Raw genomic sequence first — 19,778 nt, 5'->3', positions numbered from 1 at the left:
TGGACAGATGGATGGACACATGGAGAGATGGACAGGTGGACGGACAGGTGGATGGAGGGGTAGATGGAGGGACAGACGGACAGATGGATGGAGGGATGGACAGATGGATGGACAGATGGAGGGATGGATGGACAGATGGATGGAGGGACGGACAGATGGATGAAGGGATGGAGGAATGGAGAGGTGGATGGAGGGATGGATGGAGGGATGGATGGACAGATGGACAGGTGGATGGAGAGATGGATGGAGGGATGGATGGACAGATGGACAGATGGATGGAGAGATGGATGGAGGGACGGACAGATGGATGGCGAGATGGAGGGACAGACAGATGGATGGAGGCATGGACAGATGGATGGAGGGATGGACGGGTGGACAGACGGATGGAGAGATAGATGGAGGGGTAGGTGGAGGGATGGACAGATGGATGGACAGGTGGATGGACAGGTGGATGGAGGGGTAGCTGGAGGGACGGATGAAGGAATGGATCGATAGCTGGAGGGATGGACGGATAGATAGGAGGACAGACGGACAGACAGCTATCCAGCTCGCTGGAAAGACAGAGAGAGAGACGGTTAGCCAGATGGACGGACAGACGGACAGAGATGGGCAGAAAGCCGTAGAGATGAAGGGAGAGAGGTGTGAGTAGATAGACTGACCCATTGCAGATGGCCGGACAGACGGACAAACAGACGGAGAGATGAACGGCCGATGGCCAGGTGGGACAGAGAGATGGACAGAGAGGCTGTTGGACAGACAGACTTGCAGTCAGCTGGACAGACGGACGGCCAGACGGACGGGTGGACAGCTGGATGGCGAGCCTTACGGTCAGGAGGAGAGATGGAGCCAGCTGGGTGGAGAAGCAGGTGGGCAGACAGACAGACAGACGGCTGGACAGATATCCAGGCAAACTTACAGTTGGTTGGACAGACAGACAGACAGATGGCTGGGTAGGTAGCCAGAGGGACGGACAGAGGGACGGACAGAGGGACGGACAGACAGGTAGACAGCTGGGTCAACAGACAGACGGATGGCCAGCTGGATGGATGGACAGAGGGACGGACAGCCAAGTAGACAACTGGACTGACAGACAGACAGACAGACAGGAAGGATGGGCAGGCGAGTGGACAGCCGGCCAGGCGGACTTACAGCCAACCGGCTGGGTGGACAGACAGACAGACACACAGACGGACAGACAGACTTACAGACGACCAGTTGGGCAGACGGACAGACAGACAGACTTACAGCCAACCGGCTGGGCAGACAGACAGACAGACAGACTTACAGCCAACCGGCTGGGCGGCCGGACAGACAGACAGACTTACAGCCAACCGGCTGGGTAGACAGACAGACAGACAGACCTACAGCCAACCGGCTGGGCAGACAGACAGACAGACAGACAGACCTACAGCCAACCGGCTGGGCGGCCAGACAGACAGACAGACTTACAGCCGACCGGCTGGGCAGACAGACAGCCGGACGGACAGGCAGCCGGACAGCCGGACAGCCAGATGGACAGCCGGACGGACAGCCGGACAGCCGGACGGACAGACAGACAGACAGACAGACAGCCGGACAAGCAGCCTTACAGCCGGCCGGGCAGCGGACAGGGCAGGAGGCAACACCACGACGTTTCACAACTGGGGCCGGGTTGGGGTACCCTGGGTGGGGGTGGGGTGAGGGAACCCCCCCCCCTCCCCCGCTCTTTTAACCCCTCCCCCACCCACAGGGAGGGGCGAACCAGCCGGTCCGCCCGGATTGGTTGGTTTTTTTTGTTTTGTTGTTTTTTTTTTTTAAGGACTCCTCACCCCCGTGTCCGGGGCGGGTGCTTTAGGTGGGAGGAGCGGGCGTTTCCCCCTTTTTTTTTTTTTTTTGGGAACCGAGGAACCCCCGCGGCGTTTCCTTCGGGACATCAAAGCCACAAATCACCCGCGGGTGCCCCCGGGGCGGGGGGGGGGAGACACCCACAGGCCACGCTTGTCCCGTTGCCGGACCCGTCACCCAACTGCTCTTGACTCATCCCGGCGGAGACACGGCCTACTTTTCATCCCGGCTATAAATATGCCCAAATCACCGGCTCTCGGCTTTCCGACGTGCCGAGCCGGCTCCGTTCTTCTCCTCCGGCAGGTGAGTTCCATCCCCGTTGGCCACGGGATCACCCACGTCCCTCCGAGGGATGGGTGCTGCGGGGTGGCGTGGGAATGGGGTATCTGGGAGGGGGTTTTCCCATCTCTTGGGGGATGTTTCTCATGGATTGGATCCGTCCATCTCCACGTGGTGGCTCTGGTTTGGATGGGTTTGGTGGGAACGTCTTCCGTATCCCAGTTGAGCTCGGATCCGTCCATCCCCACCTGGTGGCTCTGGTTTGGATGGGTTTGGTGGGAACGTCTTCCGTATCCCAGTTGAGCTCGGATCCGTCCATCCCCACCTGGTGGCTCTGGTTTGGATGGGTTTGGTGGGAACGTCTTCCGTATCCCAGTTGAGCTCGGATCCGTCCATCCCCACCTGGTGGCTCTGGTTTGGATGGGTTTGGTGGGAACGTCTTCCGTATCCCAGTTGAGCTCGGATCCGTCCATCCCCACCTGGTGGCTCTGGTTTGGATGGGTTTGGTGGGAACGTCTTCCGTATCCCAGTTGAGCTCGGATCCGTCCATCCCCACCTGGTGGCTCTGGTTTGGATGGGTTTGGTGGGAACGTCTTCCGTATCCCAGTTGAGCTCGGATCCGTCCATCCCCACACGCTCAGCCCACGTGGTGGCTCTGGTTTGGATGGGTTTGGTGGGAACATCTTCCGTATCCCAGTTGAGCTCGGATTTCCCAGTTTCACTGGGAGATCGGGAGGGAGGTGGTTCTTCCTGAGCTCCTGCAGGTGGGTTTGGTGCCACCGGAGAGCTGAATTCAACTGAAAAGGGGTGGAGAAGAAGGACCAAGACCACCCCAAGGTCTCTAAGGGTGAAGGTGCACCAAAACACCACCAGCAACTCGGTCACGTCACCTCCATCCCACGTGGGAGGCAGAAGGACACATCTGAGGACCTTCTCACGTGGTATCGGCCGTTTTCCTGCAGCTCCCGGGGTTGATCCAATTTGATTTCTCTGCCCCAGGAATGGTTCGTGACGGGCACGGGATCTTCGGCTTCATCTCCATCTTCATCCTCGCAGCCGGACTCTTCTTGACCGTCCCACCGCCGGCGCGAGCTCAGGTGAAGGGCAACGAAGGCGATGAGCGTAAGTCAAAACCGGCGGCCAAGGAGAAGGGGGGATGGAGCCACCACGGGCGTTTCACGGGTGCTTTGTAGGGGAACGTGCCCGACGGGATGGGATGGAATGGGGTGGGATGAGGATGAGGAGATGCCTTCTCCTGGCTCGTGGGAATCTTGCCGACGGGAAGGTTTGGGCAAGGCCCTACAGTTTCGAAACCTGTTTTGGTTTCGAGCTGAGATAAAACCACCCCCCCCCCCGCTTGATGTGGAGAAATGGCCCCGAAAGAGACACAGGAGGAAAATTCCCGCATCCCGATGGAGGAGCTGGGATCTCCGGGATTAATTTTTTTCCCTCCTCTGGAAGTTCGTACGGAGATTTCGCTCCGAGCTGCAAAAAAGAGGAGACAGAAAGGGGTGAGGGAAAGAAAGGGGGGACTTAATCCCCATGGGAACATCTTTTTCCTTTCTTCTGGCCTCCAAAACTGATGTTCTACCAAAAGGGAACCCCAAATATCCGGGCGTCCGTTAGGGTGGAAAGAAGAATCCCCGTCATTTCTGACTCTTGGTTGCGAAGACCTCGGATCTGACCTGATCTTGGTGCCTTTTAACCCAAATTTGTGTCCCCAGAGCGGAATCTGAAACTCCCAAGTCCTGCCGAGAAGGTCGTGTCCAGACAAAATGGCTGGATAATTTGCTCCGTGATTGTTTTCTTGGGGGGGGGCAGGTTTCTCATTTGGGATGGAGGCACCATCCATGGTTGAAACTTCTCTGGTTACTTCTGGAAATCCAGGGGATGGCTTCTCCTCCAGGTCAGGAGCCACCATCCACGTTCTCCACCGATTGACCTTTGTGGATGGATACCCTTCCACCGTGGGAGCTCAGGGGAAGCTGCTGAGATGCCTTCAAGGAGCTTGGTGGAATCTAAACCTGCTGGTTGGTCTCTAAAGGCTCAAGGATGGCCTTTGAGATGACCAGGGATGCTTCCCCGATGAGAATTTGCGGGAGGATGGTTCCCACCCTCTGACTTTGGCAGCGCTGCCGGGACCGGATAGTTGGCGAATTCCAGGTGGCTTGAAAACTCGGGCGTCTCCCATTGCCACCCAGCACAGGCTGTAATCCCCACCAGCACAAACCAGTCCCACCGGTAAATTCCAATGTCCCAACCATCGGTGGAAGGCAAATTGCAGATGTCGTGGATCGGAGCCACCTTACAGCTCTTCTCCCGGGTGGTCAACGTTTGGAATCGCGACTTCTCCCCTAAAATAGCCCCCCAAAAAATCTGGGATAACCCAGGACTCGACCTCAACACCCAGGAGAACATCTCGGAGAACAAGGACTTGATGTCTCCTGGTTTTGGGGTGGGAGGGAGGTCTTTTTCTTGAAAAAAACCCACCTTTTTTTTTTTTTTTTTAAATCTTGTCTCCTCCCACTTGGACACAACTCAGCGTCCGGGGTCTTCTCCAGTGGTTTTGGCAGAGGTGCCACCTGAGCTTTCCAAAAGGCTGTAGATGGAGGTCAGGAGGGACATCAGGACTACGTGGGGAGGTTTTGGACTCCCGTTGTGTGGACATCCAAGCGGAGGTCTGCGTGGTCACGGCCTCAGGATGGTCACGGCCTCAGGATGGTCACGGCCTCAGGATGGTCACGGCCTCAAGATGGTCACGGCCTCAGGATGGTCATGGCCTCAGGATGGTCATGGCCTCAAGATGGTCACCCTGCAGACCTCATTCATCATAAATAACCTGACAAGGGGAGGGGCACCTCATCTTGTAGCCACCTGACGTTGGATGGGGTCCTCTCTCCAAGGACCATCAACGTTGGGCAACTCCAGCGGACGCCCATCTGCTGCAGCCACCTAAAGGGGAGGGAGATGTTTCTGCAGCCACCTAAAGGGAAGGGAGATGTTTCTGCAGCCACCTAAAGGGGAGGGAGATGTTTCTGCAGTCACCTAAAGGGAAGGGAGATGTTTCTGCAGCCACCTAAAGGGAAGGGAGATGCCTCCAGAGACCTGAAAGCTTGAGAGATCCATGTCAGAAGTGGGGGCTTCAAGTGGTGAGACCCCTTTTTCTACGCTATGACCAAACCAAGCTGATGACCCTTCTCTTTCATCTCAATCAACTTGATGGGACCAAGATATCTCAGTTCCGGAGGGACGGAAGGATTTGCATTCCTGAGTGAACTCCTCTTATCATTTCTCCCTGCGTCAGGACTTCTCCTGCTTGTGTTGATGCAACCAGCTCCTAGCCTGGCCCTAACTGGGAGTTCTGGGTACATGAGGCATCCGAGGAGGTAGGAGGTTTTTCGAGCTGGTCCTACAGGCTTTCTCACCAACGGAGGACGAAGAAATCAGCTCTTTTAGGGGTGCGTCACCTCCCTTTTGGAGTCCAATCTTGGGCTGGGAGGAATCTTAGATGCCCCTCCCAGAAGCACATGGTGAAATCGGAGGAGATAAGTGGCCCCCTGGTGACTTCCTTGATGCGCGGTGATTTCCAGGACAGCTCATTGGTACAATCCGACGTGAAGGACCGGTCCCAGGGTGGGGAGGGTCTCCTTGTGGGAGTTCTCACCTCAATTCTCTGTCTGGGATGGGTGGTCAAGTCATGGAGTTCCATCAAAGGGCACCGGGAGAAAATAGACCTTCAAGGATTGGTTTGATCTTGGCTGGCTTTTAACGGGTCCCCAAAATATCTCTTTTTTATCCCAAAAAAAAAAAAAAAAAAAAGCCTGGTGGGACCCCCCCGGTTGGGTGGCTCAGGAAATTCAAAAAAAAGATGATTTTTAGGGTTTTTTGGTTTTTGTTTTTTTTTTTTGAAGATGATTTTGACCGTTCTGATGGGAGTTGGAGCTTTGAAAAACAGAGACCACCTCCCTTTTTCTCTTTCTCTCCGCTTTTTGAAAAACCTCCCTTTTTTTTCTTTTTTTGCACCGTTTCGCCGCCTTTTCCACCCAAAAAAAAAAAAACAAACCCCGGCAGGGTTTTTTTTTGGTGACGGTGCCTTTTGGTGCTTTGTCTTCCAGTACCGGAGGAGGACGAATCCCGAATCATCGGTGGGAGACCCTGCTCTATCAACCAGCGACCTTTCCAAGTTGCCCTCACCAAAAGAGGTCAAATCTTGTGCGGTGGAAGCTTGATAGGTGCCCAATGGGTCCTGACAGCCGCCCACTGCAAGCAGCCAATCGGGTAAGTTGGATTCATGGGGGCTTCTTTTCCTCAACGGGAGAGGTGGGTCCTCCAGGTGTTAAGTGCCCAGATGTTGGCACTTCCAGAGGATGATGCCTTCAGATGGTGGTATCCAGCGAGAGATGTCCCAGATGTTGGCATCTCCAGAGTTTGTTGCCTCCAGATGTGAACACCTTTAGATTTTGGTGGCCAGAAGTTGAATCTGGTACCTCCAGGGATTGGTGCCTCCAGGGATTGGTACCTCCAGAGGTTGGTACCTCCAGAGGTTGGTACCTCCAGAGGTGGGTACCTCCAGGGTTTGGTACCTCCAGAGGCTGGTTCCTCCAGGGTTTGGTACCTCCAGAGGTTGGTACCTCCAGAGGCGGGTACCTCCACAGTTTGGAACCTCCAGAGGCTGGTTCCTCCAGGGTTTGGTACCTCCAGAGGCTGGTTCCTCCAGGGTTTGGTACCTCCAGAGGCTGGTTCCTCCAGGGTTTGGTACCTCCAGAGATTGGTACCTCCAGAGGTTGGCACCTCCAGGGTTTGGTACCTCCAGAGGTGGGTACCTCCAGGGTTTGGTACCTCCAGGGTTTGGTACCTCCAGAGATTGGTACCTCCAGAGGTTGGTACCTCCAGGGTTTGGTACCTCCAGAGGCTGGTTCCTGCAGGGTTTGGTACCTCCAGAGGTGGGTACCTCCAGGGTTTGGTACCTCCAGGGTTTGGTACCTCCAGAGGCTGGTACCTCCAGGGTTTGGAACCTCCAGAGGCTGGTTCCTCCAGGGTTTGGTACCTCCAGAGATTGGTACCTCCAGAGGTTGGTGCCTCCAGGGTTTGGTACCTCCAGAGGTTGGTACCTCCAGGGTTTGGTACCTCCAGAGGTGGGTACCTCCAGAGATTGGTACCTCCAGAGGTGGGTACCTCTAGAGATTGGTACCTCCAGAGGTGGGTACCTCCAGGGTTTGGTACCTCCAGAGGTGGGTACCTCCAGGGTTTGGTACCTCCAGAGGTGGGTACCTTCAGGGTTTGGTACCTCCAGAGGCGGGTACCTCCACAGTTTGGAACCTCCAGAGGCTGGTTCCTCCAGGGTTTGGTACCTCCAGAGGTGGGTACCTCCAGGGTTTGGTACCTCCAGAGGTGGGTACCTTCAGGGTTTGGTACCTCCAGAGGCGGGTACCTCCACAGTTTGGAACCTCCAGAGGCTGGTTCCTCCAGGGTTTGGTACCTCCAGAGGCTGGTTCCTCCAGGGTTTGGTACCTCCAGAGATTGGTACCTCCAGAGGTTGGTACCTCCAGGGTTTGGTACCTCCAGAGGTGGGTACCTCCACGGTTTGGTACCTCCAGAGATTGGTACCTCCAGAGGTTGGTGCCTCCAGGGTTTGGTACCTCCAGAGGTTGGTACCTCCAGGGTTTGGTACCTCCAGGGTTTGGTACCTCCAGAGGTGGGTACCTCCAGAGATTGGTACCTCCAGAGATTGGTACCTCCAGAGGTGGGTACCTCTAGAGATTGGTACCTCCAGAGGTGGGTACCTCCAGGGTTTGGTACCTCCAGAGGTGGGTACCTCCAGGGTTTGGTACCTCCATAGGTGGGTTCCTCCAGAGGCTGGTTCCTCCAGGGTTTGGTATCTCCATAGGTGGGTTCCTCCAGAGGCTGGTTCCTCCAGGGTTTGGTATCTCCATAGGTGGGTTCCTCCAGAGGCTGGTTCCTCCAGGGTTTGGTATCTCCATAGGTGGGTTCCTCCAGAGGCTGGTTCCTCCAGGGTTTGGTATATCCATAGGTGGGTTCCTCCAGAGGCTGGTTCCTCCAGGGTTTGGTATCTCCATAGGTGGGTTCCTCCAGAGGCTGGTTCCTCCAGGGCTTGGTACCTCCAGGGTTTGGTACCTCCACGGTTTGGTACCTCCAGAGGTTGGTACCTCCAGAGGTGGGTACCTTCAGGGTTTGGTACCTCCAGAGGTGGGTACCTTCAGGGTTTGGTACCTCCAGAGGCTGGTACCTCCACGGTTTGGTACCTCCAGAGGCTGGTTCCTCCAGGGCTTGGTACCTCCAGAGGTGGGTACCTCCAGGGTTTGGTACCTCCAGAGATTGGTACCTCCAGAGATTGGTACCTCCAGAGGTTGGTACCTCCAGGGTTTGGTACCTCCAGAGGCTGGTACCTCCAGGGTTTGGTACCTCCAGAGATATCCCGAGGTTGGTATGTCCAGATATTTGTACCCCAGATGTTACCTCCAGAGCCTGGTGTCCCACGGCCAGTAGTTCTAGATGTTGATGGGTATCTCCAGATGTTGGTGTCCGGGTGTTGGTACCTCTAAAGGGCAATGAAGGTACAACCATCCTCCCCATGGAGACTGGAGAGGCTGATGTGGCCTTTGCAAGGTGACAACCTCCACCTAAGAACTCCTAGGGGAACCAACCCCCCCCCCCGTTTTGAGGTCCATCACCCCCTTTTTTCAGGTGACGACACTAAGCGGAGCCGGTTCCCCCTCACAGCCAAGTTTCTCCAGCTTCTCCACAAGGTCCTGTGAGAGGACGTTGGACATTTTGGAGGGGAAATAATGGAGGTGGGGGGAAAGGCAGAAGAAAAGTTGGCAAGAAGTTGGGCTCAGGGCAACGTTGCTGAGATGTTGCAGGTGGGATTCCTGGAGTCAGGAAGATGAAGTCAAGGAGTCGAAGTCAAGAGTTTCCCGTGGAGATGGGAGATGTCCCCAGGGTACCTGAACCACCAAAGAGCTCTTTGGAGGAGAACTGGCCCATGAATCCTGTTTTCCTGGTCTCCTCCTTGAGGGAAATGGGATAAGGTGGTCCCACGGCCGTATCACCTTGACTCTGCCCTGTGGAGAAGCTTCAACTTGATCATCTCCTTGATGGACCACCCTTGAGGCCAAAGGTTTATGTATCTCCTCTGGAGGGACCACCACTGATTTCTTGATCTTCTTCCCCCACCCAGGGACGTCAGAGTGTTAATCGGGACGGACACGTTACGGGATGGGACGGGGGAAGTGAGGTCCATTTCAAAGTTCTACGTCCATCCGGCCTACAACCCCCACAAGAACGACAACGACTTCATGCTCCTGAGGTTGAACAAACCCGTTCAGTTCAGCAACAACATCAAGAAGATCAGATTAGCCACCAAGTGTCCCACGGATGGGATGAGGTGCAGCGTCTCTGGTTGGGGTACCACCAAGTCCCCTGGAGGTACTGGCTCGTGATGGAGACCTCGGTGGAAGAGGTGGGATGAGGGGGAGGTAACTGGGTAGGGGAGAGGGCTCGTCAAGGAGATCAGGTGGTCTTCTCAGTTGGGAAAATGGGATAAGGGCTTCCTTGATGTCACCCTAACCCTGTCCAATGAGCAGCTCCCTCCTGGAGAATGACGTCCACTTGGGTTTTCCCTTTGGTGTTGGGTTCCCTCGCTGATGGAGATATCTCCGTCGTCCACCTCCCAAAGAACCCCACCAAAAAGTGTCACGAGATCTGCTCAGGCCTCAGCCTCGACCTTCTCACCTTCTCTTTCTCCATCCCCACCTCGTTCCTCAGCAAAGCTGCCCAAAAATTTGCAATGCGCCGTCATCCAAACCTTCGGGAAGGGCAAGTGCGCCAGGGCTTATGGGAACGCCGTCACCCCCAACATGTTCTGCGCCGGCGTCCCCCAGGGGGGCATCGATTCCTGCCAGGTAAGAGGTGGGGGGGGGGGGGGGGAGGTGATGTCCCTTCAGCCACCTCCCAGGTGGCTGCTGGGGAAAGGAGGGGCTTGGTGTGGCTTTGAGTTCAAACACAAGGTGAGATGGGTCCACGCAAGTCTTGGGTTCCTTCAAACCAAGCCATAAAAGCAGGGAATGACCAGGGCACGTGGTGGGTTCATGCGAGGTTTGGGTTCTCCACAACCACCTCACGCTTGAGCCACGGAGGTGGGGATGGGCGCTGGCACGTGGACAAGTCCACGCAAGGTTTGGGTTCCTTCATTATCTCCAACCCAACCCATGAAACCAGGGAATGACCACGGCACGTGGTGGGTTCATGCGAGGTTTGGGTTCTCCACAACCACCTCACGCTTGAGCCACGGAGGTGGGGATGGGCACTGGCACGTGGACAAGCCCACGCAAGGTTTGGGTTCCTTCAAACCAAGCCATAAAAGCAGGGAATGACCAGGGCACGTGGTGGGTTCATGCGAGGTTTGGGTTCTCCACAACCACCTCACGCTTCAGCCACGGAGGTGGGGATGGGCTCTGGCACGTGGACAAGTCCACGCAAGGTTTGGTTTCCTTCATTATCTCCAACCCAACCCATGAAACCAGGGAATGACCACGGCACGTGGTGGGTTCATGCGAGGTTTGGGTTCTCCACAACCACCTCACGCTTCAGCCACGGAGGTGGGGATGGGCTCTGGCACGTGGACAAGTCCACGCAAGGTTTGGTTTCCTTCATTATCTCCAACCCAACCCATGAAACCAGGGAATGACCACGGCACGTGGTGGGTTCATGCGAGGTTTGGGTTCTCCACAACCACCTCACGCTTCAGCCACGGAGGTGGGGATGGGCTCTGGCACGTGGACAAGTCCACGCAAGGTTTGGGTTCCTCCATTATCTCCAACCCAACCCATAAAAGCAGGGAATGACCACGGCACGTGGTGGGTTCATGCGAGGTTTGGGTTCTCCACAACCACCTCACGCTTGAGCCACGGAGGTGGGGATGGACTCTGGCACGTGGACAAGTCCGCGCAAGTCTTGGGTTCCTTCAAACCAAGCCATAAAAGCAGGGAATGATCAGGGCACGTGGTTTGGGTTCTCCACAACCACCTCACGCTTCAGCCACGGAGGTGGGGATGGGCTCTGGCACGTGGACAAGTCCAGGCAAGGTTTGGGTTCCTCCACCGTTATCTCCAACCCAACCCATAAAACCAGGGAAAGGCCACAGCACGTGGACGGGTCCAGGCAAGTTTTGGGTTCCCACCAACCACCTTCTGCTTGAGCCACAGAGCCGCGGCTGGCTCACGGCACATGGACAGGTCCAAGGAAGGTTTGGGTTCCCACCAACCACCTTCTGCTTGAGCCACAGAGCCGCGGCTGGCTCACGGCACATGGACAGGTCCAAGGAAGGTTTGGGTTCCCACCAACCACCTTCTGCTTGAACCACGGAGCCGGGACTGGCTCACGGCACGTGGACAGGTCCAAGGAAGGTTTGGGTTCCCACCAACCACCTTCTGCTTGAACCACGGAGCCGGGACTGGGTCACGACACGTGGACAGGTCCAAGGAAGGTTTGGGTTCCCACCAACCACCTTCTGCTTGAACCACGGAGCCAGGGCTGGCTCACGGCACGTGGACAGGTCCAAGGAAGGTTTGGGTTCCCACCAACCACCTTCTGCTTGAGCCACAGAGCCGCGGCTGGGTCACGGCACGTGGACAGGTCCAAGGAAGGTTTGGGTTCCCACCAACCTCCTTCTGCTTGAACCACGGAGCCGGGGCTGGCTCACGGCACATGGACAGGTCCGAGGAAGGTTTGGGTTCCCACCAACCACCTTCTGCTTGAACCACGGAGCCAGGGCTGGTTCACGGCACGTGGACAGGTCCAAGGAAGGTTTGGGTTCCCACCAACCACCTTCTGCTTGAACCACGGAGCCGGGACTGGTTCACGGCACGTGGACAGGTCCAAGGAAGGTTTGGGTTCCCACCAACCACCTTCTGCTTGAACCACGGAGCCAGGGCTGGTTCACGGCACGTGGACAGGTCCAAGGAAGGTTTGGGTTCCCACCAACCACCTTCTGCTTGAACCACAGAGCTGGGGCTGGCTCACGGCACGTGGACAAGTCCAAGGAAGGTTTGGGTTCCCACCAACCACCTTCTGCTTGAACCACGGAGCCCGGGCTGGCTCACGGCACGTGGACAGGTCCAAGGAAGGTTTGGGTTCCCACCAACCACCTTCTGCTTGAGCCACGGAGCCGGGACTGGGTCACGACACGTGGACAGGTCCAAGGAAGGTTTGGGTTCCCACCAACCACCTTCTGCTTGAACCACGGAGCCGCGGCTGGCTCACGGCACGTGGACAGGTCCAAGGAAGGTTTGGGTTCCCACCAACCACCTTCTGCTTGAACCACGGAGCCACGGCTGGGTCACGGCACGTGGACAGGTCCAAGGAAGGTTTGGGTTCCCACCAACCACCTTCTGCTTGAGCCACGGAGCCAGGACTGGCTCACGGCACGTGGACAGGTCCAAGGAAGGTTTGGGTTCCCACCAACCACCTTCTGCTTGAACCACGGAGCCAGGGCTGGCTCACAGCACGTGGACAGGTCCAAGGAAGGTTTGGGTTCCCACCAACCACCTTCTGCTTGAACCACGGAGCCAGGGCTGGCTCACAGCACGTGGACAGGTCCAAGGAAGGTTTGGGTTCCCACCAACCACCTTCTGCTTGAACCACGGAGCCGGGACTGGGTCACGACACGTGGACAGGTCCAAGGAAGGTTTGGGTTCCCACCAACCACCTTCTGCTTGAACCATGGAGCCAGGGCTGGCTCACGGCACGTGGACAGGTCCAAGGAAGGTTTGGGTTCCCACCAACCACCTTCTGCTTGAGCCACGGAGCCAGGGCTGGTTCACGGCACGTGGACAGGTCCAAGGAAGGTTTGGGTTCCCACCAACCACCTTCTGCTTGAACCATGGAGCCAGGGCTGGTTCACGGCACGTGGACAGGTCCAAGGAAGGTTTGGGTTCCCACCAACCACCTTCTGCTTGAACCACGGAGCCAGGGCTGGCTCACGGCACGTGGACAGGTCCAAGGAAGGTTTGGGTTCCCACCAACCACCTTCTGCTTGATCCACGGGGCCGCGGCTGGCTCACGGCACGTGGACAGGTCCAAGGAAGGTTTGGGTTCCCACCAACCACCTTCTGCTTGAACCACGGAGCCGGGACTGGTTCACGGCACGTGGACAGGCCCAAGGAAGGTTTGGGTTCCCACCAACCACCTTCTGCTTGAACCACGGAGCCAGGGCTGGCTCACGGCACGTGGACAGGTCCAAGGAAGGTTTGGGTTCCCACCAACCACCTTCTGCTTGAACCACGGAGCCCGGGACTGGCTCACGGCACGTGGACCGGCCCATGCAAGTTCTTCATCCCTCAAGCAAATCCCACCACGTGACCTTCTCCCCCCACCCAGGGTGACTCCGGGGGCCCGCTGGTGTGCAACGGGGTGCTGCAAGGCGTGGTCTCATGGGGCATGGCCGTCTGCGGGCGCCGGGGCCAACCCGGCGTCTACTCCAACGTCTGCCGAGCCACGCCCTGGATCAGGAAATGCATCGGGAAGCAGTGAGACCTCCAGCTCCACCACCTTCCTCCCCCCCCACCCACCCCCCACCCCACCCTGCCCCTCCCCCACGAGGGACTTCTTGGGGCTGGGGTGGGACGGGCAGGAGACAAAAAAAAAAAAAACCCAACCCCCACACAACCTCTCCCAGAATGCACTGGGGCAAGGGTGAAATTTGGGTGGAAAAATAAAGGAAAAAAGAGCGAAACCGGGGAGACGGAGTCATGGAGGGGTGGGGGGGAGGGGCTGGGGTCTCCAGGGCACCCCAGTAAGGGGGGGGGGAGGGATGGGGACACACCCCCCCCCCGAGACCTGTCCTGCTCAGTGGGGGGGGGGGGGGGACTGGATTTGGGGGGAATTGGGGGCACTGGGAGCACTGGGGAGAGGGTGGCAGGGGGAATTGGGGGGGGACTGGGTTTGGGGGAGGAATTGGGGGCACTGGGAGCACTGGGGAGCAGGTGGCAGGGGGAATTGGGGGGGACTGGATTTGGGGGCGTAGGGGGAATTTGGGGCACTGGGAGCACTGGGGAGAGGGTGGCAGGGGGAACTGGGGGGGGACTGGGTTTGAGGGGGTGGGGGGAATTGGGGGCACTGGGGAATGGGTGGCAGGGGGAATTGGGGGGGGGACTGGGTTTGGGGGGGTAGGGGGAATTGGGGGCACTGGGAGCACTGGGGAACGGGGGTCAGTGGGAGACAGGGGTAACTGGAATTGGGAGGCAGTGGGAATTGGGGGCAGTGGGAGCACTGGGGAGCGGGTGGCAGGGGGAATTGGGGGGGACAGGATTTGGGGGGGCAGTGGGAATTGGGGGCACTGGGAGCACTGGGGAACGGGGGTCAGTGGGAGACGGGAGTAACTGGAATTGGAAGGCAATGGGAATTGGGGGCACTGGGAGCACTGGGGAGCGGGTGGCAGGGGGAATTGGGGGGGGACAGGATTTAGTGGGGGTAGGGCGAATTGGGGGCACTGGGAGCACTGGGGAACGGGGCTCAGTGGGAGACGGGCGTAACTGGAATTGGGAGGCAATGGGAATTGGGGGCACTGGGGAGCGGGCATCAGTGGGAACCGGGGGCGTAACTGGAATTGGGGGGGCAGGGGGCACTGGGGGCACTGGGAATGCTGGGGAGTGGGGGACAGTGGGAATCGGGGTTAACTGGATTTGGGTGGGATTGGGGGGGGGGCAGTGAGAATTGGAAGTACTGGGAGCACTGGGGAGCGGGGGGGCAGTGGGAATTGGAGGGGAGGGGGAACTGGGAGCACTGGGAATTGGGGGCAGTGGGAGACAGGAGGTAACTGGATTTGGGAGGGAACAAGCATTTAATGAGCGACCCGGGCAAATATCCCTCGTTAGCGTTAACGAGAAACCCCCTCTCCGTTTATGAGGAGACACAGGGGAAAGGGACTAATTAATAAGCCTAATTAATAGAGATAATTAATCCTTGGCTGAATCCCGGGAGCTTTCTTCTCCCAAACTCTCGAGGCAGCCATGGAGACCCCGCCCTAATTAATTACCTAATTAATGAATGAATTAATTGCACCAGTCAAGGAGCGGAGGCAGCGCTAATTAGGAGGCTCGTTGAAAGCCAAGGTCACGCGGGGCGGGGGGGGAGGGGGTGTCTCTGGGGACATGGTGACACGAGGACATGGTGGAAGGTCCTTCGTGGGCATGTGGAGAGGGACAGGGAAACCTCGTTAGGACTAATTAAGTCTTCTAATTAGCTGAAGGCCTGAGGGGAGCTCGGGAAGGGAACAGCTCTTTCCTTTGAGCTGGCGGCGCTGTTTTGGGGCCTGTCCCCAGATGTCCCCAGGTCTTGGGGTTCCTCAAGGAACATTGGCTCCTTGGGGTGACAAGTTCATGAGAACTTCATGGGAGACCTGGCAGGGGGAGGAAAGGGGACACCTTGGGGACACCTTGGGGACACCTTGGGGACACCCAAGGACCTGGTTGGTTAAGTGGTGACAAGGTGTCCACCGGTGGCCATCCTGCTCCATGCCAGGGATGGGTGCCCACCACCATGGGTGGCATCTGATCTTGGAGGTGGGGACAGACGCCCGTCCCCATGGGTGACATCTGCACCTGCGATGGGTGTCGGTCCCCATTGGTGGCATCTGACCTTGGAGGTGGGGACAGGCGCCTGTCCCCATGGGTGACATCTGCACCTGCGATGGGTGTCGGTCCCCATTGGTGGCATCTGACCTCAGAGATGGGGACAGGCGCCCGTCCCCATGGGTGGCACCCTCACCCATGAGGGGTGTCGGTCCCCGTTGGTGGCATCTGACCTTGGAGGTGGGGACAGGCGCCCGTCCCCATGGGTGACATCTGCACCTGCGATGGGTGTCGGTCCCCGTTGGTGGCATCTGACCTTGGAGGTGGGGACAGGCGCCCATCCCCATGGGTGACATCTGCACCTGCGATGGGTGTCAGTCCCCATTGGTGGCATCTGACCTCAGAGATGGGGACAGGCGCCTGTCCCCATGGGTGACATCTGCACCTGCGATGGGTGTTGGTCCCCGTTGGTGGCATCTGACCTCGGAGGTGGGGACATGCGCCCGTCCCCATGGGTGGCACCCCCCTGAGCTCCATCCCCATCCCTGTCCCTTGTCCCCATCCCTGTCCCAGGGTCCCCAAGCCGAACCCGTTGCCCCGAAGCCACCTCGAGGTGCCCAAACCGGCCACCCCAGTTCTTGGCGGGACCTGGCGGGTGCTCAAGAAAGGAGGTGACAAATGAGGTGGCGATGACGACGCAACCGGGATGGGGACACGGGGTGGGGGTGGGGGCCCTTGGTGCAGACACAAGGACGTGGCCGTCAGTACCCAGAGGTCCTTTGCTCCTGTTTTGGGGTCCCCTTTGCTCCAATTCTGGGGTACCCCAAACTCTGCCCCACCTTTGGGGGTCCCCTTCACTCTGCTCCTGTTTTGGGGTCCCCTTTGCTCCTCTTTTGGGGTCCCCTTTGCTCCAGCTTTGGGGTCCCCTTCACTCTGCTCCTGTTTTGGGGTCCCCTTTGCTCCAATTTTGGGGTTCCCCAAACTCTGTCCCTCCTTTGGGGGCCCCCTTAGCTCTGCTCCTGTTTTGGGGTCCCCTTTGCTCCTCTTTTGGGGTCCCCTTCACTCTGCTCCTGTTTTGGGGTCCCCTTTGCTCCAATTTTGGGGGTCCCCAAACTCTGCTCCAGTTTTGGGGTCCCCTTTGCTCCTGTTTTGGGGGTCCCCTTAACTCTGCTCCTGTTTTGGGGTCCCCTTTGCTCCAATTTTGGGGGTCCCCAAACTCTGCTCCAGTTTTGGGGTCCCCTTTGCTCCTGTTTTGGGGGTCCCCTTAACTCTGCTCCTGTTTTGGGGTCCCCTTTGCTCCAGTTTCGGGGTTCCCCAAACTCTGCCCCTCGTTTGCGGGTCCCCTTAACCCTGCTCCTGTTTTGGGGTCCCCTTTCCTCCAGTTTTGGGGTCCCCTTAACTCCAGTTTTGGGGGTCCCCAAACTCCGCCCCCCTTTGGGGGCGTCCTCTTAACTCCGTCCCCCCTTTGGGGGGGTCCCCTTAACCCTGCTCCTGTTTTGGGGTCCCCTTTGCTCCTGTTTTGGGGGTCCCCAAACTCTGCCCCTCCTTTGGGGGTCCCATTAACCCTGCTCCTGTTTTGGGGTCGCCTTAACTCCGCCCCCCCTTTGGGGTCCCCCCCCTTAACTCTGCTCCTGTTTTGGGGTCCCCTTTGCTCCTGTTTTGGGGTCCCCTTAACTCTGCTCCTGTTTTGGGGTCCCCTTTGCTGTTGTTTCGGGGTCCCCTTAACTCTGCTCCTGTTTTGGGGTCCCCTTTGCTCCTGTTTTGGGGTTCCCCAAACCATGCCCCTCCTTTGGGGTCCCCGTCTCTCTGCTCCAGTTTTGGGGTCCCCTTTGCTCCTGTTTCGGGGTCCCCTTCACTCTGCTCCAGTTTTGGGGTCCCCTTTGCTCCTGTTTCGGGGTCCCCTTAACTCTGCTCCTGTTTTGGGGTCCCCTTTGCTCCTGTTTCGGGGTCCCCTTAACTCTGCTCCTGTTTTGGGGTCCCCTTTGCTCCTGTTTCGGGGTCCCCTTAACCCTGCTCCTGTTTTGGGGTCCCCTTTGCTCCTGTTTCGGGGTCCCCTTCACTCTGCTCCTGTTTTGGGGTCCCCTTTGCTCCTGTTTCGGGGTCCCCTTCACTCTGCTCCTGTTTTGGGGTCTCCTTTGCTCCTGTTTTGGGGTCCCCTTAACTCTGCTCCTGTTTTGGGGTCCCCTTTGCTTCTGTTTTGGGGTCCCCTTTGCTCCTGTTTTGGGGTCCCCTTCACTCTGCTCCTGTTTTGGGGTCCCCTTTGCTCCTGTTTCGGGGTCCCCTTCACTCTGCTCCTCTTTTGGGGTCCCCTTTGCTCCTGTTTTGGGGTCCCCTTAACTCTGCTCCTGTTTTGGGGTCCCCTTTGCTCCTGTTTTGGGGGTCCCCTAACCCTGCTCCTGTTTTGGGGTCCCCTTTGCTCCTGTTTTGGGGTCCCCTTCACTCTGCTCCTGTTTTGGGGTCCCCTTTGCTCCTGTTTTGGGGGTCCCCTTAACTCTGCTCCTGTTTTGGGGTCCCCTTTGCTCCTGTTTTGGGGTTCCCCAAACCATGCCCCTCCTTTGGGGTCCCCTTAACTCTGCTCCTGTTTTGGGGTCCCCTTTGCTCCTGTTTCGGGGTCCCCTTCACTCTGCTCCTGTTTTGGGGTCCCCTTTGCTCCTCTTTTGGGGTCCCCTTAACTCTGCTCCTGTTTTGGGGTCACCTCTGCTCCAGTTTCGGGGTTCCCCAAACTCTGCCCCTCGTTTGCGCGTCCCCTTAACCCTGCTCCTGTTTTGGGGTCCCCTTTCCTCCAGTTTTGGGGTTCCCCAAACTCCGCCCCCCTTTGGGGGCGTCCCCTTAACTCCGTCCCCCCTTTGGGGGGGTCCCCTTAACCCTGCTCCTGTTTTGGGGTCCCCTTTGCTCCTGTTTTGGGGGTCCCCAAACTCTGCCCCTCCTTTGGGGGTCCCATTAACCCTGCTCCTGTTTTGGGGTCGCCTTAACTCGGCCCCCCTTTGGGGTCCCCCCCCTTAACTCTGCTCCTGTTTTGGGGTCCCCTTTGCTCCTGTTTCGGGGTCCTCTTTGCTCCTCTTTTGGGGTCCCCTTAACTCTGCTCCTGTTTTGGGGTCCCCTTTGCTGTTGTTTCGGGGTCCCCTTAACTCTGCTCCTGTTTTGGGGTCCCCTTTGCTCCTGTTTTGGGGTCCCCTTAACTCTGCTCCTGTTTTGGGGTCCCCTTTGCTCCTGTTTTGGGGGTCCCCTAACCCTGCTCCTGTTTTGGGGTCCCCTTTGCTCCTGTTTTGGGGTCCCCTTCACTCTGCTCCTGTTTTGGGGTCCCCTTTGCTCCTGTTTTGGGGGTCCCCTTAACTCTGCTCCTGTTTTGGGGTCCCCTTTGCTCCTGTTTTGGGGTTCCCCAAACCATGCCCCTCCTTTGGGGTCCCCTTAACTCTGCTCCTGTTTTGGGGTCCCCTTTGCTCCTGTTTCGGGGTCCCCTTCACTCTGCTCCTGTTTTGGGGTCCCCTTTGCTCCTGTTTCGGGGTCCCCTTAACTCTGCTCCTGTTTTGGGGTCCCCTTTGCTCCAGTTTTGGGGTCCCCTTCACTCTGCTCCTATTTTGGGGTCCCCTTTGCTCCTGTTTCGGGGTCCCCTTCACTCTGCTCCTGTTTTGGGGTCCCCTTTGCTCCTGTTTTGGGGTCCCCTTAACTCTGCTCCTGTTTTGGGGTCCCCTTAACTCCAGTTTTGGGGGTCCCCAAACTCCGCCCCCCTTTGGGGGCGTCCCCTTAACTCCGCCCCCCCCTTTGGGGGGGTCCCCTTAACCCTGCTCCTGTTTTGGGGTCCCCTTAACTCCGCCCCCCCCTTTTGGGGTCCCCCCATCCCCCATGGGTAGCCCCACCCCCCACGCCCCCCTCACCTTAGCCCCGCCCAACGTGGGTGGGATCCGGCCCCGCCCACCGCCCGGCCCGGCCCCGCCCTGTCATTAAGGGATTATGGGGGAGGGCGAAGGGGGAAACTGAGGCACTCAAGGAGGTGGGAGGGGCCTGAAGGAGGGGAAGCCCCTCCCCTCCCTCCAGAGCTGCAGGGGATTGTGGGTAATTTGGGGCCGTGGGGCATTTGGCCCCGGT

At 58.0% G+C, this 19,778-nt stretch overlaps 1 protein-coding gene across 1 annotated transcript; it reads left to right on the top strand.

The window, feature by feature from the left end:
* Nucleotides 1-711: 711 nt before the first annotated feature.
* On the top strand, nucleotides 712-13,853 carry LOC142074386 (trypsin-like). The gene is made up of 7 exons (XM_075134985.1): nucleotides 712-950; nucleotides 1,730-1,761; nucleotides 3,103-3,225; nucleotides 6,207-6,381; nucleotides 9,302-9,549; nucleotides 9,889-10,025; nucleotides 13,501-13,853. The coding sequence occupies exons 1-7, from the start codon at nucleotides 712-714 to the stop codon at nucleotides 13,651-13,653; spliced, it is 1,107 nt and encodes a 368-aa protein (XP_074991086.1). The 3' UTR covers nucleotides 13,654-13,853.
* The last annotated feature ends 5,925 nt before the right edge of the window (nucleotides 13,854-19,778 follow it).

The sequence above is a fragment of the Calonectris borealis genome, chromosome 35 (assembly GCF_964195595.1).
Source record: "Calonectris borealis chromosome 35, bCalBor7.hap1.2, whole genome shotgun sequence".
Taxonomy (NCBI): domain Eukaryota; kingdom Metazoa; phylum Chordata; class Aves; order Procellariiformes; family Procellariidae; genus Calonectris; species Calonectris borealis.
This window is presented reverse-complemented; position numbering and strand designations above follow the sequence as displayed.

Excerpts from the sequence above, each read along its gene's own strand:
- LOC142074386 (XM_075134985.1), top strand. The coding sequence starts at position 712 with ATGGCCAGGTGGGACAGAGAGATGGACAGAGAGGCTGTTGGACAGACA. Across the intron at positions 951-1,729 it reads ACAGACAGACAGATGGCTGG|GGAGGGGCGAACCAGCCGGT; the intron begins GTAGGTAGCCAG and ends CCCCACCCACAG. Across the intron at positions 3,226-6,206 it reads GGGCAACGAAGGCGATGAGC|TTTGTCTTCCAGTACCGGAG; the intron begins GTAAGTCAAAAC and ends GCCTTTTGGTGC.